General features: G+C 37.7%; 1 protein-coding gene across 1 annotated transcript; it reads left to right on the forward strand.

The window, feature by feature from the left end:
• The first annotated feature begins 5,187 nt into the window (after window positions 1–5,187).
• Window positions 5,188–17,510, forward strand: GABPI (zinc finger DHHC-type palmitoyltransferase GABPI). The gene is made up of 3 exons (XM_089242904.1): window positions 5,188–5,645; window positions 10,113–10,292; window positions 11,497–17,510. The coding sequence occupies exons 1-3, from the start codon at window positions 5,212–5,214 to the stop codon at window positions 11,699–11,701; spliced, it is 819 nt and encodes a 272-aa protein (XP_089099030.1). The 5' UTR covers window positions 5,188–5,211; the 3' UTR covers window positions 11,702–17,510.
• Window positions 17,511–19,454: the final 1,944 nt, after the last annotated feature.

The raw sequence follows: 19,454 nt of genomic DNA on the forward strand, positions 1-19,454 counted from the left end.
TTCTGGTAACGATTCTTGGTAGGAACATTCCGCTGGAAATAAAGTTATGGTTCTTGATATTTCGACCACGTAAATTTATTGAGCGTCCTAATCAATGCCTTCGCTGCTGGAGCTACTTTCACCGCTCAAAGTTTTGTAGAGTATCATCTCAGATCTGCAAACGATGCGGCCAAAATCATAACCATGAAACCTGCCAAAACCCTATCTCCTGCATTAACTGTAAGGCTTCCACTCATCTTGCCTCTGATCGTCAGTGCCCTGCTTATGTCTTGGAGTCAAAAGCATATCACTATAAAGCCGAACATCATGTTCCAATAAACATCGCTCGAGAAAGATGTAAAATGAATTCCTCTTCATATGCTGCTCGGACCAGCATTTCCATGTCATCTGACTTCAGTGCTCTCAAGGCTGAGATCAGTTCCCTGGTCCAAGCGGAAGTATCTGCCATCAAAGAAATTGTACTTAAAGATCTGAAAATAAGTCTTCAGGAATCGCTGAATGACTCTATTAGAGCGCTTATTCCCGAAATAGTCAATTCGGTTAACCTAGCTGTACATAAGGTGAATATAATACCGCCACTTAATTCGAATGTAAATATGGACACTTCTGGTCCTTCGACTGCTATCTTCAATCAACCTTTGCCCCCTGAGCATAATGATGATAGTGACTTTTCTCAAGATCCTGAATCGAATAAATTCTATACTTCTCCTGCGGAAAGGGTTAAACAAAGACGATTAGCTAAGAGACTGAAAAATGACTTGGCCTCAAATGTTGGAACCTAGTTTTTCACTTAATTTCATTTTTGTCTCCCCCCCCCTTTTTTTTCCCCTCTCGTTTAAAGTTTGTTCCTCGTTTGATCTTTTTTCCTTTCTCTCTGTTATCGAGTTTGATAATGGTTTTTCTTTACCTCATTTAGAGCTGACAAGAGTTCAGTATTCTTATTTTTGTGATCAAATCGAGCTTCGTTTGATTTTTTTTTCCCCTCCCTTTCCTATTGTGTTTTTCTCGCTTGATATTTCCTTTTTCTCTCCCAAAAATAAGTGTTGTTTTTTTTGTTTTTTTTTTTTCTGTGAATTTGATGCTTTTTCCCTCTCTTCAGTTCAATATATTTTTCTAGTTAATCCTTTCCAAAAAAAAAAAATACTATGAATAATATGAATTTTAGAGTTCTTCAATGGAATGTCCGAGGCATCAAGTCCAAGTCAACCTTTATCAGAAATTTTTGTTTAAACTATGATATGTTATGTTTACAGGAGACTTTTCTGGAACCGAAGGACCATTTTTTTCTTGCTGGTTTTCAGATTTTTAGAAATGATCGACTTCTCCCAGGTGGTGGTTTAGTGACCGCGGTAAATTCATCTCTTTCCTCATCTTTGATATGGAAAATTTCGGACCCCTTTTTTGAAATTATGATTGTTCAAGTTTTTCTAAATAATTTTTCTATGTATGTTGTAAATTTTTATCGTCCTCCAGGTGTTTTCAATATCGCTGCTATTGACAATATTTTCTCATACATCTCTGGGAATTTCATCATAATCGGAGATTCCAACAGTCATCATCCAAACTGGGGAGGACATATTGTATCTCCTGCAGGTACTATGTTATTTAATTGGTATCTTAATCATAACCTTTGTCTAGTTCCTCCATTTTGCCCCACCTTTTATAGCAAGGACTCACAATCTTATATCGACTTATGTTTCTGTAGTCCAGGTCTTTATAGATATATTATCTGGACTCCCTGTGAATCCTTATTCAATAGTGATCATTTGCCAATTAAAATTTCCGTCTCTTTGAATAAACAATTCATATCTCAGGAATTCCGTTACATTAAATGGTCAGCAGTAATGGCAGGTCTCTCTGTCATCCCCGCTACTAACGATTTCGACAGTATCTACAATCATGTTGTTTCCATTGTTAACTCAGCTAGGTACTCTGTGTACCGGAAGAAACAACCTTGGCTTAAGTTGGATAAAGAAGGGCGTATTGCTCTTATCGAAAAAAAACGGGCTTTCCGCTTATTTCGCCGTGTGCCCTCTCAGGCCAACTGGATTAAATATAAAAAATTAGCTTCGGTTTTTCGTCGCCACCTTCGCATTCTACGATTGAAGACTCTGGCTCAAGAACTTCATCCTTTTTCTCAGCCCTCAGTTCTCTTTTCTGTCTTGCGTAGACACCGTTATATCGTGGCGAAAACTTGGGATGATTCCCGGCATATTTTCAAGATTGCTAATAATAGTTATGTCGAGCCTCTCGTACAGATCCAACTTTTAAAATTTTACCACTTCTCTTCACCTGGCCGATCTCAAACCGTTACTTTTTATGGTCCTCCTCGTGAGTTCCAGGCTCAGATGGATGCACCGTTCACTCCCACGGAAATTCGTAGAGCCATTTGTTCTGGTCGTTCAACTACCCCTGGTCCAGATGGTGTTCCATTGAAGGTGTACAAACTCCTTCCAAATAAGGGGATTGAATTTCTGAATGCTTTTAATACCCTTTGGTCTTCATCGCTGGTGCCGCCGTCTTTTAAAGAAGGACGTATTATTTTTATTCCAAAGTCAGGAAAACCAACTACTGATCCGAAGAACTTTCGTCCTCTGACCCTTATAAACACTATTAGCAAAATCTTTGAGAGAATCATTCTTTTTAGGATCACCTGGATTGCATTACGATTTGAGCTCTTTCCAAAAAATTTTTATGGTTTTCGACCAAAAACTGGTGCTGAGATTTGCATGAAAGATATGGTGTCCTCTATTTCATATGCCCTCCAAAGGGGCTATACTAGCTACATTATTGCTCTAGATTTGAGAGCTGCTTATGATTCTGTGAGGCATGATTTGCTCATTGCCAAATTAGCCCGCTTGGGCTTTCATGGTAAATTTTTAACTTGGCTCTTTAATTATCTCTCGAACCGTAAACATGTCATTCATTGGAGGGGTTCCATATCTGGTGCCTTTGCTCCCAACTGCGGTCTTTTACAGGGTTCTACCCTCTCCCCAGTACTTTTCACCCTGTTCACATTAGATATAACCTCATATATTAATTCTGACATTAAGTTTTTTATGTATGCTGATGATATTTTCCTTCAGATGAATGCGTTAGATGGGAAGTATGCTGAGTTCAGATTGATGAACACCTTGCCTAACATTCTCAGATGGGCTGAAAATAGTGGATTGTGCATCTCTCTATCCAAATCTCGTTTTTCTATTTTTTCACGGAGACGACCTCCATACTTTCCTTCTTTCAACATTAATGGCGAATCCATTCCGTTTGATCCGTACTTGAAAGTTCTGGGTGTTCATCTGGATTGTACTCTCACCTGGAAAAAACAATTATCATCTCTGCGTTCTAAGGGCACTCTATATTTAAACATTTGTCGCTCCATCTCTCACTCATCAAGAAATATTCCTTGCAAGTTCCTCAAACCTGTGCTAATGAGCATCATTGGAGGTACCATTGGTTACGGAGCTGTGGCCTGGTTTAATGCAGCCAAATCTTCTCTCACCAAGATAAACACAATCTATAACTCCTCGATGAGATCTATCTTAGGCCTCCCTACGTCAACTCGCATAGATAAACTCAGAACCATTCTCGCCCTACCCTCCTTTCAGGATTCCATTCTCTTCAGGATTGGGTTATCTTGTATTTCTGCCACAGCCTCTCCCACGCAGGGTCACTCTAACCATATAGATTCGGGTTTTTGTCGCCTCTCGCCATCTTTGGCTAGGAAAATATCACAGTTCAATAATACCATTGGTTTTTCCCACAGGTCCATGCTGCGTCCAATTTATTCTTTTTGGCCGTGGATACCCTCAAATATCTATTTCATATCGGAGGGTCTTAACTTTCAAAAAACTAAGTCTACCATCCCTTATCAAACAATATTCCAAGAGTACATTGAGTCTCTGCCGCTGAATGCTCATGTAATTGCTACGGATGCGTCTAAATCATCTCAAGTGGTTTGTGGAGCTTTCTGTTTGGTTACAAAAGTTATCAAGTCTTGGTTCATTAATAAAGACTCCTCAGTTTTCACTGCGGAGGCCCTTGCTATTACTTTAGGTCTTAGATCCTTCATTCAATCGTCTAATTCTTCAATATTCATATTTACGGATTCCAAATCAGTCATCATGGCTCTCGACAATTTCTCTATTCATTCATCTACGGTGACTCACCTACTGTATGCTCAACTGGTTCATACTAGTTCTTTGGTTAACAGCATATCACTAATCTGGGTCCCAAGTCATTCGGGCATTGCCATTAATGAAACTATTGACAATCATGTTCGTACTGTAGCTTCTACTACTGTTGATCTTCTACCTTCTAGCCTTTATGTAGAGGACATTCGTTCTCTTTACTATCGCCACTTCAAGGAAAATATTCGCAATGCTCTTTTCTTATCTATTCCTGAGTTTAGCTCCTTCTATAACTGCTGCCAGAACTTCTCCCCTTTGTTTTCGAATAGAAGGTTGGAATGTTTATTTTACAAACTTATTTGCAATAGAGCTCCCTTGAACGAATACCTACATCGTATTAAGAAAATGGCTAACCCTCTCTGTCTACAATGCAAGATTCCTGAAACTTCCTCTCACTTTTTGTTTTCTTGTATTAGGTTCTCCCAGGTTCGGTTCTCAACTTTTAATTCTCTTTCTCCACCAGTTAGGTGTTGGTCCGAGTTCTGTTCAGGCAGACCTGAGAACATTATCTGTTGCTTTGAGAGGTTTGTTACCCTTAGTCAACGATTTTCTTGAGTTTTTATTTCTTGTTTTTTTTCTCTCCCCCTCTTTCTTTCTCTCGTTTGGTTTTTTGTCCTTTTCTACCTTGGTTGTTTGGTTTCATTTTTTGTTACCACACACTCATCCAGGGACTCCATGTCATCATATCATTTTAAAGCGGCTTAGCATCGTCCCCTAAGCCTGAAGACTTCTTCTCCATCTCATATAACATCTCCATCTGCGTTTGTTTCGTCTGGTTTGTGTTTTTTTTTTTTTTTTTCTTTTTTTCATACCCTTCTGAAGAAGAAGGAAGAATGGAAATTGCTGAAATTTCTATGTGTTCTGTGATTGTTGAAAGCTCTTTCGTTAGTACATTTTTATAACATATTCTATGCTCTTGTGGAAGTTTCTTTCTCTAACAGGGGATGGCCCGAAGGCATAAAGCCCTGTATAATTGAAGAAGAAGAAGAAGAAGATGCACCCGCTGATTTCGGTGTTTCTGATGCTTTCGTCGATCGTGGTGGCGGCTCAGGGTGTAGCCTTCACGGTGGTGGTGTTCGTGCTGATGGTGCTGATACTGTCGGCCATGTATTTCAGGTTCATCCGCTGCAGGCAGAGGACGAGGTTCTTCTTCTGGTGGAGTCTGACGTCGATGCTGTATTGCATCGCCGTCTTCCAGATCGAGGTCGTGCAGTACCTCGAGATCCACTTCTACGAAAACTTCGCGCTGATATGCCTCAAGGTGGCGGTCTGCCTGTTCGCCTACCTGACCAAGTTGCACTCGTCAGAGGTGAGGCTGTTCGTGAAGGACCCCGGTCAGTCCGAGGGACCCGAGTTACCCAGATACGACAGCTGCTGCGTGCTCCGCATGCCCCGGAGCAGTCACTGCAAACTGTGCGGCGCTTGTATCCTGAGACGGGACCATCACAATCTATGGTTTGTATATACTTGTGGAAATCTATATTGAGCGCATGTGGTGCCCCCTGTGTAATGTAAAAAAGACATAAACATTAAATAGCATTTAATAGTGGATGTTCGAAACAGGGCCAATTTCCAATGTACGGAACAGTGCCGTCTTAACGCATGGGCCCACCCAAGCACCTCAAGAGAAGAGGGGCCTCACAAAAACGAGAACCAGTTGAAATTTTCGAAAATTGGCCACGCAGGGCCTCAGAAAAATCACTTGGCCCGGGGACTCATAATGCCCTTAAGACGTCCCTGGTACGGAATACTGTTTTGTCACCAAAATTTTGTATGCGCCAAAACAGCGATATGCCGCTAATGTAATTCTTCCAGGTCCTAAAACGTAGATGGCGCCACTGCACCAATTTCCTTTTCCAGTGTATTGTTGCTATTTCGTTGTGCTCAAAGTTGGTTTTGCTTTTTTTCTGTGACGTTTTTCACACTATTTCCTGTGGGGGTTTCCCCAATGTTATGGCTGATCGCGTAGATTTAATGTTTATCTGCATGGTTGTAATTTAAAGGGTCGAGAAGTGTTATCGACTTCTATATGAAGATGGGTTTTTTCAATCATTTCTGGGTGTTCAGGCAGTAACCCTGGTACATAGCGCCTCGCCATAGCTTTTCTGGTGGTCTGAGGTAGATATTTTCAGGTCTGGGCACCCCTTATTGGCGTGAACCGCCTCACGTTCACTGCTGTCAGCTATAGTAAAACCACTTTTGGCAATTTGTTGCCAATTTTTTTCTTTTGCAAGAAAAGCATCCCAATACGGGTGGCATGGACTTTAGATACCCTTCAGAAAGTCGGAAATCCAAAGTGGTATAGTCCTCCTACCACGAGATGAGATTTGGCTAAGGCACGTCATGTCACGTCAAACGATTCTATTTTATCCTAGAAGGACATGCCAATCGTGAAAGCTCAGTCACTGATGTACTTTTCTCGATGTGCAATCGTTTTACCAAAAAAAATTGAATAAAATCATCCAATGTGACATGACACAGTGAAAATTCATCTCGTGGTCTGAGGACTATACCTTGGCAACGTTTAGTTTCTCTGGACTTGGCTGCTCTGACTATATTTTACTGTCTCCTTTGTTTGCTAGGCTTTAAACCTGCTTAGTGAAATATTTATGATGGCGCTGTTACAAATTATGATTACATTTTCTTGTGAGTTAATCCAGGGCCGTCATTTTAACTTTTTCCAGGGGGGTGGGGCAAAGAACATGTATTCAATATATGCACATATATATATATATATATATATATACACACACACCATTTTCAGTGTATTTTCAAAAGCTGTTTGAACCGCCCCAAATGACGGGCCTGAGTTAATCTAAATTGCAGTTCAGATGCATCATGATGACAATAATAACTGCTCACAGAGTTGGGCTACCATTTATTGATTCACAAACATTCAAATACATTTGCGTTGCTGTAAATCACTACACGCAAACATCACATCGATTCGTCGTTGTATGGCCTACACGACTAGTGACATCCAACGAACGCGGACAGACCGCCACCACCGGAATTTGATTATCAAGTCCGGATGTGCCCCAAGGACGCTATAATATCAATTTAGATTTTGATTCTTAGATCATGATTTATCATAATTATTTCGTTGATTTATACTCCTGTAATTGGACTTGTTATTCTGTTATACAAATTTATATAGATATATATACATATTTAATAAAATTCCGGATGCACCCATCTTTCGGGAACGCTTTGATATCTCCTTGAGATGGGAAGCGGGGTGTGTCCGGTCCTTCAATGTTCAATGTAAATCACTACATTTTTTACTATTTATATGTGAGAGCAAAGTGGTTGAAGATTCTTTATTCAGCTTTGTGTGAGGGGGTTCATGAGCCGTCATGGCGAAATTAAAGCGAAATCACAACTGTGGTTATAGCTGCAGCAATTTTACTATATTCCCCTCTTTTATGTCTCATATGCAAATGTAATGGTACAGACTCGTGGCGGGTGGAAAGGGACCACCATATTCAAAATAAGTGCTTGTTGATTAATATAATTTCAATAATTGATGAGAACTTATTATGAATAGGATGGTCCCTTTCTACCCATCGCTGATCTATACCGTTGTATATTCACATTCAGGCATGTTAGCAATTGAACTAAAGTGTTTTCTGCGCTGTTTGGTTATTCAAGTCCAAAGGGCATCTTTATGTCATTTTACAGTATCTCTAAAGCCACTAATCTTATTGGCTTTTCTCATACAACAGTATCGCCAGTCTTCAAAGAATGGCAGCTAAGCCGAAAAACTTCAAGTGGAAATGGCTTGTGAATGAAAGAGGTTCCAGGCATCTGGCACTCATTGTGTGCAGCAACAGAAGAGCTACAACGCTACAAATTGCTGTGAAACAGAACTCAAGATCACTTCAAAGCATATCCAAATGCTCTACACGACAGATCGTAAAACAAATTGGTTTTAATAATAGCCAGCAACAAACAAGAGTCCCTTTGATTTCACTGCAAAACCAAAGAAAACGGCTTTTGTGGTCTAGAAATTGCTAAAATTGGACACTTGATGAATAGAAGAAGGTTGTCTGTTCTGACGAGTCAAGATTTTTTCTCTGTGACATTGATGGCAGGATCAGTGTGTGGCGCAAGAAGAATGAAACCATGGATCTGGCATACCACATGATAACAGTTTGAGCAAATGGCGTTGGAATCACTGTCCGGGAAGCATTTTCCTGGTATAGTCTTGGTTCCATATTTCCATTCGAAGCATTCGTCAATGCCAGTGCCTACTTCCACATCGTTGCTTACCACTTGCAGCTGCTTATGGCCATGATGTTTCCTGATGATGACGGCTATCTCCAGCAGGACAATGCACCATCCCACGGGCTGGAAATATCTCTGATTGGTTTCGGGAACATGATTTAGAGTTTAAATTGCTACAATGGCTCCCCTCAGTCACCCGATCTCAACCCAACTGAGCATTTTTGGGACGAGGTTGAAAGGTCTGTTAAAAGGTCTGAAACACCAACTTCTCTATCTCTCTCTCTCTAATCTGAGGGAATTAAGAGTTGTCGGGTTTGTTTTTTTTTTTTGTTTTTTTTTAATAATAACAACGTGATCCACACGTATTCCCAAGGGATCGGCATGATCCGTCCAGGGAATTTGTTAGTGTTAGTAAACATCCATGCCCGAACCGGGATTCGAACCCAAACCTGCACAGTGAGAAGCTAGTTCCCTAACCACTCGACTGCCAGGCGGCCTCCTGTTTCATTATCCTCTTCTCATCACTTCCCCCTCAATGATTTCAGCAACTTGTAGGGCCCATTGCCTAGAAGAATAGCCTATCTGCTGTTATCAAAGCCAGAATAGGTCCACACAATATTAGTGGTGTATTAGCAGGGTGTTCCTAATTTTTTTACCACTGGGTGGCTGAGTGGGAGCATGAGATGCTCTACGATAGACATTGGATGAGAGCCACCCTCTCTGTGGCAGATGGCTATGTGGGAGGTGAATGGTCGTCTCCCTGGTGACGGAGAAGAGCTAATATTGCACCCCAGATTGGTGATGGATCACTGGCGATGCGTGGCCAGTCTGCGGCTGCCAGTGTTTGTTTGGTTTTTTTTTTGTCTTCTGCCCTCGGAGAAAAGGGCCTTTGTATTTTTGTATTTTGTTAAGCTCAATAGATGGCCCTCCGTGTTTCGTTTCCAGATGCTTGGTGCCAGTGGCATGCATGGCCTGGGGAACTCACCCTTTCTCAGGCTTTGCTGAGGGTTGGTCTCTTGTCTGTGGGGGGCTGTTCCGGCATAGATCGCTGGTGGGTGCGCACTGTGGGGAGCTGATGGGGTTGTAGCTGTAGGTCCACCTCTGGGATTCCTTGGGGGATTGGCTGCTTTCCAGCACACTCCCTATACATTAGAGGTTTCATAGGAATAGTAACGTGGGAGTGTGTTTTGTTTCTCAGGTTTCAGGCCACTGGGTGTGTAACTTGGATTATTACTGTGCAGTTGAAAAAAGAGGATGAAATATAAGGGAAAAACCAATGAATTGTGAACATTTTTTTTTATTTCTCTGCAATATGCGTTGGGTTGCACGAGTGTTGCAGCCTGAGGTCTTGGCGTCAACTTGGTGCGCAAAGGGGTAATTAAACTCTGTTTTCACCAACACAAAGCACTCAGGCTACCATTAAAAGCATGCCAAAAATACCTTCCTTTCTGCTCACAAGCCAGAAGCTATGCGCCCCACTCCCTCCCGTTTGCGCAAGATATTCATAATATCAGAGGCGTGGTATTTTAGAGTGAAAAGTAGGAAATTGTTGGAGGAACTGGGAGCAGCAGAAAATACACAAACACGGTATTTAATTTTTCTGAGAATTCTAACACATTCTGAAATAGTATAGTTTGAAACTGATCATTATATGATGTTTGAACGCCTCTATTTTGTGTACTTTTTTTTTTTTAGGTTGGATGTATGCGTGGGAGTGAGGAATCACAAGTACTTCATGATGTTTCTTCTACTTACGATAACTTCCTGCTGCTACTTTGCTAACTTAACACTTACTACGATATGCCACCCGGTGTTCGTGCTGGGCGAAACATTTTTAGTCCCGGATGACTGCACAGATGTGTACGGAGACATTCAGTGAGTAGCTGAAATATTCATTTTAGTCAACCTTTCATACAGGCTAACTATGTTGTATAAAATTCTTTCCATCTAAAAATTAACTACATAACAAATTTATCATGGAGAGAAAAAAAAAACGGGAGGTTTTGCTGTTGCCATCACATATGGCAACATATTGGAAAATATTTCTTATTTTCATGAAATTATGTTTCTCTGTACAAAGTTGTGAAACAACTATAATTGTCGCTACAGTGGTCGGCTGAAGTTGGTCTTCCGTGGTTCCCAACTTTGAGGTATGAATGCAAGCCGATAGTAAGTCCCACCACAGAGGACAACAGACCTACAAATGGTACAAATGTAATTCAATCATTACACTTCACTTCTGAAATATAGATGAATCGGCAGTGCTTTCCATGGAGAAGAGCTCTGTTTTCTTCTTTGCTCTTTGGCTGCTTCCTGTCGGTCACGCACCGTATGAGATACCCTTTGGTAGTATAAAAACCAGAGGAGAGAAAAAGAGGGAGGGTTTGTACAAGTTGTTATGTTAATTTTTGGCGTGCAAAGAAAAACTTCTGTGCATACTCATGAGAAAATAAGGAAATATTATTAAAAAAGTCAGGACGGCCAAAGATACTGCATGGCTGTCAAGTCTCCTGAATTTCTACTCCCAGACTCCAGAAAAATTCTTTTATCTCCCAAATTCCGCCCGTGATTGTGGAAAGCAGTTAGATTTTTGGGAGAAAACACGAAATTGCCAATCAGCACGTCAATCTGGCCTTTCGAAATCCAAAATTGGCATGATCATATGTATCTGCTTTATCCATATGTTCCGTTTCTGGCCCGGCAAAGATCTTTTTTAGTTTGCAAGATTTGATTTTTCAGAGGTAATTTTATCCAAGGACTTTAACCTACTGGTTGGCCATGATTAGCGATGGCTTGCTCGGTGTCATGGTTTTTGCAATGGGAAAATATCCCTAAAATTTTCTTTTTATTAATGAAAAATCCCTAAAATGTTTCAAAAGATCCCTTTTAAGTTAATTTTTGTACGAAATTTTCCGCGTGAAAACCTCCAGAATTATTCTCCAGAGTTGGCAGCTATGCCATGTCAATAATTTTTAATGTTCAGTAAATTAACAAAAATGTACTTATTGTCATGAACGTTTCATTATACAAAAACTTGTTTTATACATTATGTCTAAGTGATTTTCTTCTGTCTTTCCAGCATGTCAATTTGTTTTACAAGCGCTATCTATGTTTGTGTCATAGCGGCATACGCTTTGGCGACCTTCATAGTTCAACTGTGTCTAATATCATACAACAGCACATTGTACGAATGGAGGAATGGCCGCCTCGGTGCATCGTATCACAAATCGTTCTGCATCAACTGCAAAGAATTCTGGTTTGGGAAACCTGAAAATTGTATATGATTGGAAGAGAGAAAAAGATGAGTAAATGCCTAGTGTTATCATATCTTTTTTCGTCACGACGACGTCTCATTGTATATCAGGATGAAAGAAAACAAACAAATTCACATGACAGTATTCTGAAATGCTAATGTTTTCTTTTGCTATTATATCAATATCTAGAGCGATAAATTTCATGTAAAAATGATGGTGATTCGGTGCTAAAAGTTTAATTTTTCGGGATTAAATTTTCAAAATTTTGTGAAAGCATCGCCTACATATCATGCAATAACATTATAATATGTGTGACGTTTGACTTGAATTATACATGTTTGGAATCAACTTTAATTGTAGCATCAAAGTAGATCATCTATGCTTAAAATGATCACTTGGGACATGTGCAAAAGCCCTCCTCAAAGGAATTGATCGCATGGTCTAGTAAACATCTGTGACACTAAATAGGGTCAAATCGTTTACAATCTTTTTGTGTCTAATATATAACTGATACATAAGCAGATACAAGCTCTTTGAAGGGGGGGGGCGGATTTTCCACCTTCTGCCTATGCTAGTAATACTAATTTTTGGGGGAGGTGGGTGGCCGCCTCCTCTGCCTTCCTTCTGTATCTGCCTATGAATTGATGGATATTACTTCTGTATTTAGTTAATTTAACTGATGTATTTTTTATACAATATCATGCTTTTGTTTTCAAACAAAAAAAAATGATCAAGTTCATCGAAACTAGATTTCAAACATAAATGCAAAAGCTTTTTGTGTGTGAGTGTTATTGTAAAAGGATCTCAAAATTATGATTTTTGTTTTGTTTTAGTTCTATTATATGTAGCTAATTTATTATTATTATTATTTTCAAAGCTGTGATTTATGTAATTATGTCTAATTTTCTTCGTTATTTTTTGCTACCACTATTTTTGATCTTGGAAATCATATACGTTGTACCTTGTTAAGAATTTGCTTTATACAAATTAAATGTTAATCGTTTATATAACAATAGCTAAATTTATGTGTACAGTAGAACCTCTCAATAATGGGCACCCATGGGACCATAAATTTTGTCCACTAATGGGAATTCCTGTACTACATTTTAATGTTAAAATGCATATGTTACTGTTTAAAAGTGATACACTGGGAGTTATACAAGTACTCTTTTGCAAAAAAAAAAAAAAGCACCATGAAGGAAGTAACTATTATTGAATTTAAATATGTATAAAGCTCATACACACAGATAATGAAATGATTAAAAATCCAAAGACATAGGATCCATCAATGTCTAGCAATTGCACATTGGGTGCTCGAATCAGTAATTGGTGAAACCCTCCCTGGCTGTGATGATACATGATTGGTATACGTCATTGGAGTGATAAAAAGATTCAGAAAACAAAGGCTGATTGGGACCCCTGGCCCGACCCTCCACACCCTGGTCCAATAGTCATCTGCTTCAATACTGAAGCAGGATTCATTGCTGAACACTATGTGATGCCAGTCTGCTGTTATCCATGACGATCGGCAACAATGCCACTATAGATGACTCTGCGAATTTTGTGGGGTTAAAGGCAGCTGTGAGTGTAACCCTGCCTCAACCAAGCGTCGTGAGATGATGGGAGGTACAACATGTGGTATGGAAGAGTCTGTGGCACGTTGGACTTGGCAGTAGTGGACAATGACGTTGTTGGAAAAGTTTTGGCTTGTCGCACAATCATCCGATCTTGCCTCGCATTTGTGCATTTTGGCCTTCCAGAGCTGTGTCAGTATGGTGCAAGTGGTGGCCTATTGCTCGGTATCAGCCAACTTCATGCATCCCGACTATGTGACCATGTTCGAAGTCCTCCAATTAGCTATAAGGGCTTTGACAACATTGTAACAGCATTATTGGTTGTGTCTTCAGGGAACTGCAATGGCAACAACGAGGAAAGATAAACCACCCACATGCGATTGTTACCTGTTTAATTATACAACGCTAGAGTTTCACAGTAGAAACACTCGCTATGACCAAAGTTAAGATTTGTTGCCCATGGAAATTCAATCATTTGCGTACTTATAAAGGTATAAAGGAATTTGCTTTTGAAATTTTGAGATCGTCTGATTATTTTTAGGGGTGCTTCATTCCTTTTGCAAAAGAGTGTGTGTGTGTATTATATATATATATATATATATATACACACATTATCGCAATAGTCTCAATAAAAAAAGTTTGATTAAATTTCATTTTTACTGGCAATAAATATAGAAAATTTTTTAACCGTAGATGATACACACATATTTTGCAATAAAAATTAAATTACACTAAGTGTGAAGAAGGTAAAACACTATCAGTCTTGTAGTGTTGGTTTCCTTCACACGTATCAACCAATAAAACCAACACACATTGCTGTTCAAATTCATCATCCTGGACCATAGTTATGTTCAGTTAATTAATTGACTGCTTATATCATATTTACCAACAGGAGCTTGGGATTCAACATAATTTTTGTTGAATATAATAAATTCTCAGTTTATGACTTGAAATGAATAAATTAGTTAGGAAAAAAAAACTATAGAATTTGCCGGATTTACCCCATCTGCTGACAGGAAGTGAAATATATTAAAGCCCTATTTGATGGGACCGGGGAATTAGAAAAGTGTTCGTTAACCGAAGTGTGTCGGTTAGGGGAGGTTCTACTGTGTGATACAGTAAATATCGCTTATTGGAATCACAGATAAAGTTACAATTTTCGTGAAGTCTGGAATGGACCTAATACCCATGACAAAAAGTGTTCGATACTATACAAATGCACTTGGTCCCAGGGGACCAAAGGACTCACTTGGTTCCCAGTATAAAAAGTGGGGATTATTAAAATTATCTTGTACGTAGTGAAAATGAATGAAAGACCACAATGTAAATATCTGGTTTTTTTTGTATGGGAAGCCGGAATTTCATACTTGATGCAGTATGTAAATGATTTTTTATTTCTTAAAGAAACATAATATTATTGTTAAAGTTGCACCTGCAGAATATTTTCTAACATCTATAAAATGTCGAGAAACACTCATGTAAGCACTACACGTGTCAGGAATTTTCAAACAAAAAATTCAAAATTAATCACTCTGTTGTCACAAGTTCTTTCCTTTCCTTTTCAAAGGTCCTGGATTTTTATTTTACCTTAAAGTTACATGTGAACAATGTAAAGGATATACCAAAACACGGTAGCCCGGTCGATAAGATGCTCGCCTAACGTACCAAAGGATGTTTAGAGGTGTCGCGAGTTCGATACCCAGTTCGTCCTTGTTAGAAAACTTTCCTGACACAGGGGTACAACAAAAAAGGCGACTTGACCGCAGCGAAAATTGCTACCGCAGGGAGGCCCCCATCGAGGTGTTAGCGCACCAACCTCTCGATGAGTATGAAAAACAAGCCTGCCGTTCGGAATCGGCAATAAATTGTAGGTCCCGGTCTAATTAGCCCTCGTGTGCAGAAAATGACCGTGGTGCGACAAAAATGATCAAATGATCAATATCCAAAACTAGTGCAGTGGAGTCTCACTAAACCAAGATCATTTTGGATTATATATTTGAAACTGATTATCCAAAAAGTGATTTAAACAATGGTTTTCTTGGGGGGGGGGCATTCCTACTCCTATCTTTTTTTCCCCTTAATTCATTATGCAACTGCCAAGACTCATAGACACTGGTTAAGGGAGGCCTTAAGGAGACTGATATTAATATTTTTTGCACTATAAATCCATTATAGATATTGATATAAATTTACTATATAGGGGTGCCTGGGGATCCGGAGACCCCAGTCTAGAGAATCATGATCTCTTCCAACTGAAATTTATCGCATTCATGAGAAAATTTGGACAAAATGAAACAGAACGCGTGCTTTACAAAGAACCGAGAGGTTTTCAAGAGGAATTTTTCAAAATTCCAGCACATCATATTATCTGGAATTTCAAAGTTTCAAGACTCTACTGTATCAACATACAGCTTCTATTGCTAAAATCTTGACTGTATAGTATAAATTGCTCATAAACACTGTGCGTGTGCATGTTTTTTTTTTTGTTTTTTTTTCAAAATGAAGCATTAAAACTAAAGATGGGGTGAATATCCAGCTGCTATTCAGTATTCTGCCCTTCTGCCAAGTATTCGATTCAACTGAATAATGCTTAGGTAGTTGACTGAATATCTGTGTAAATTCAAGTGCATCAAACTAATTTTAAAAAATAATGTTAATTTGAATTTTTACCATAAATTCAAAATTTGCTGATTGTATTTTATTGTGTGTTGTATATCCCTTTCTGTGGGAAAGGTGTGTCGGAGGATTTCTCAGACAGGGAAAACATGAAACTGAAAATAGAATCCTACCGCTATTAAAAAAAAAAGTGAGAGCATGAATAACACAAATTCACTAACTGAAAGATGTACCTAAACAAGATATGTATTGAGCTATGTATATGTAAGATCTCGAGAGGAGAAATAAGAAAGCAAGTCATGATTTTTATGATATATTACTAGTTATGAGTAAATGATGGTTGATGTTTTCTTAATTAGATTTAAAACTGGTATCAAAAAAGTGTTACAAAAAATTCATTTCATTAGTAATATTAGAACGTAATATGTCATCGTTAAATTTGATTGTCAATATCATCACAACATAAATCGTTCAATTACCAGTTTTTTAATATTCATTTAAATATATAGCATAATTAAAATTCAATATCAATCGTTTAAATACAAATACGATGCCCAACGAGATGGCTGAGAAAAAGATACCCATAGAAATATGAATGTCATATATTTCAAAAATACAGCAATCCAATTAAAAATGCAATTACAAGCAATATATATACATGATAAAATATTATACAATGCCAATAAAGACTTATGGTTGTCTAATTCTAAGTACGGATAGCTTCTTGATTTACCCCAACATGCTATCGTATTTCTTTTTAAATGTGTCAACTGTGTTAGAATTTACTACCTCTAGGGGTAAGCTATTCCGTTTATTAACAACCCTATTAGAGAAAAATTCCCTGCGACACCATAACCTATGGTAACCACTGTACCAATCGATACTGGTGTCCCCTTGTAAAAGTGATATTACGGATAATTTTATTTTTAATTAAAAACACCAATTTTATTTATAACTGTAATGACTTTTAAGGAAATTGATATTTGACCGCCGAATATTTGGTTATTCGGCCAAATGAGTATTCATCCCATCCCTAATTCAAACACATAAATGTCATGAGACGTTTCTTCCATAAATGACTGTGAACATAATTCTTGTGTTTCTGGCATTAGACACTAAGATGTAAGAAAGGCTCCAATTTTTTAGTGATTTTTAGAAAAATTAAATTTTAATATTACCATTGATTACTTGTTATATATATATACACACACACACACGTTTAATAATACTCAAAAGTAACATTATTGTGTTAATTATAAGCAAATAGTGAGATTTGCTTATGATTAACACGATAATGTTAAAGAGTACTAACAAACTACTATACATAAAAGAACACTTTTATGTAAAAAAAGTTCTTATTATTTAGGATGCTATATCTTACATAATCCGGCAAAGATCAATAATTAGTCTTATTTTGAAAACCATTTCTTTTCATATGCTATTTGATTTAACCTGGTTGTTTGTGTTCCGAGTAGAAATAGGAAAGTAAGTAAATGTGCATTAATATTTGCTTTTGTGATTAAAAATAACTTTGCCAGTAACATTGCACATTTTATATTACTGCACAAAAATTTCATCACACACTCTGTCTCTTCATCTGTCATCTCACATCTGTGCTTAAGCATGTAATATATATCATGGTGTGAAAATGCAATGTCATAATTTTCTTCTTGTAATGTGCTTTATTTTGAAAATATTATTTCGGGGTATGTTTTTCATTGTTAGTCGTATTGTTATAACCATAAATTTGATGTGTCCATGCAATAAATTATTTACAATTGAAATGACTGAAAAATTTTATTGAAAGTGTGAGGCTGACTTTTTATAAGTATTATTTGCTAAAAAAAAATAACTTGTTGTAGTAGAAATTTGTTTTCTGCTACATTTTAAATTTGAATTTAATAAATTTGTGCTCAGATGACAAAATGTTACAAGTCACTTTTTCAAAATTTTGCGAGGGCAAATTTGTAAACAATATTTTGCAAAAGTGTCATACTGTGGCTTTTTGACTTATTGCAATTTGCCTCTGTTGGTTCCCCATAAACTGAAAGAAATTGACAAAATTTTGTCACCTTCCATAATTTTGATGAACAAGACTCCAGAATGCAAACAGCTCTATTTTTTGGGAAAAGTGATTTGTGACATTTTGCAATCTGATCACAGAAACATACAGGGTGTCCCAAAATTGACAGGCCCGGTTTAAAATCCAATAAAAAAAGGGAAGGAAGGAATATAAATGTACTGTTTGCTACATTTTGCTTGGGAAAACTAAATTTTCAGTCGAAACAATTTCAAAATTAATTAAAAGTATTTTTTACTACAGATGGTGCTGCAGCCTGGAAACTAAAATACTGCATTTTCAAAACCCAGCTGAAACGTTTACACTGGTGTCTGCGGATTTTGTTATGATATCACACTTTTGTTATGTTGTTGCTGTAAACTGTGGATATTATGAAAATTATATGTTTTAGATTTTTCTATATTTGTTGTAAAAAATTTAGCAACTAATTTCAAAATTAATTGTCTGACTGAAATTCAAATTTTTCCAAGCTCAATGCATCAAATGAGGCATTTCCATCTCTTCCCATGTTTTTTTTTAAATTAATTTTTCAAATAAGCCTGTCAAGTATAGGACACCCTGTATGTATAATGACGTCATTCTGTGATGATAACCTTATTATATAAAGATACTATTGTTTGCTTTTGGAAGATTCTCAAAGTGATAATGTACATCACATTGGCATCTATGTCTTTCGCCGAAATTACACTATAAAAGTTTGATAAAAGATCTTATATAAAACCTGAAAATACAACCAATAAGCGCATTGGTTATATTCGAGCGAATTTAATAAGTGGACTTACTAGTTGTTTTTTAAAGTTTTGTAAACGATCTTTTATCAAACTTTTATAGTGTAATCCCGGCGTTATGATAATGTCCTCTGGTCTCGAAAATCGTTACATAATAATTACACAGTATGGTTAGTATTTGAGAATAGATCTTAATGCTGCGTTGGATAGCTTCATGAGGTTATACACGGCTAGGTAGAACTCAAAAATTTAAATAATATAGGGAATATTTTTATATACACTGCTCAAAACAAATAGGGGAGCAAGCAAAAAAGTGAAGAAAACCGTGCGAGACAGCCACGTATTGGATACAATGGATAGTACACGCGTATCAATGCGCAATACAGAAAAAAGACGTAAAAAAATTTGGAATTAAGCTTTAATTCTTTGAAAATATGGAAATCACGTTGTTGAGACTTTCTCAAGTCACCTTGTCTCAAAAAAAAATACTGCGCAATCGAATTTCACAGTTACGGCAGTGAAACAGACGTTTCTGCAACATCCCGATTTCTGCCCTTATCTCCTTTTTCTGGTTTTTGACGTCATGAACTTTGATTTGCATATGAAGTTTTCTTCTTCCGTTTCCTGCTAGGCTTTAAATTATGGATGATTCATTTTATGTTACTTATCGGTATACATCTTTGCGTAATTTTGTTAAAACCATGTGCTCCCCTAATTGTTTTGAGCAGTGTATCTTAAATTATATCGGTCCTGTGAAGGGCTGGCGTCTGGCAACCCTGACAATA

The sequence above is a fragment of the Pholcus phalangioides genome, unplaced genomic scaffold (assembly GCF_987345545.1).
Source record: "Pholcus phalangioides strain wild (caught in Gottingen) unplaced genomic scaffold, Ppha-v1.0 ptg000015l_1, whole genome shotgun sequence".
Classification (NCBI taxonomy): domain Eukaryota; kingdom Metazoa; phylum Arthropoda; class Arachnida; order Araneae; family Pholcidae; genus Pholcus; species Pholcus phalangioides.

What these genes read in the sequence shown, in the direction of transcription:
- GABPI (XM_089242904.1), top strand. Translation starts at nt 5,212, where the DNA reads ATGCTTTCGTCGATCGTGGTGGCGGCTCAGGGTGTAGCCTTCACGGTG. An exon ending in CGGGACCATCACAATCTATG is followed by an intron (nt 5,646 to 10,112) that starts GTTTGTATATAC and finishes TTTTTTTTTTAG; the next exon opens with GTTGGATGTATGCGTGGGAG. An exon ending in GATGTGTACGGAGACATTCA is followed by an intron (nt 10,293 to 11,496) that starts GTGAGTAGCTGA and finishes CTGTCTTTCCAG; the next exon opens with CATGTCAATTTGTTTTACAA.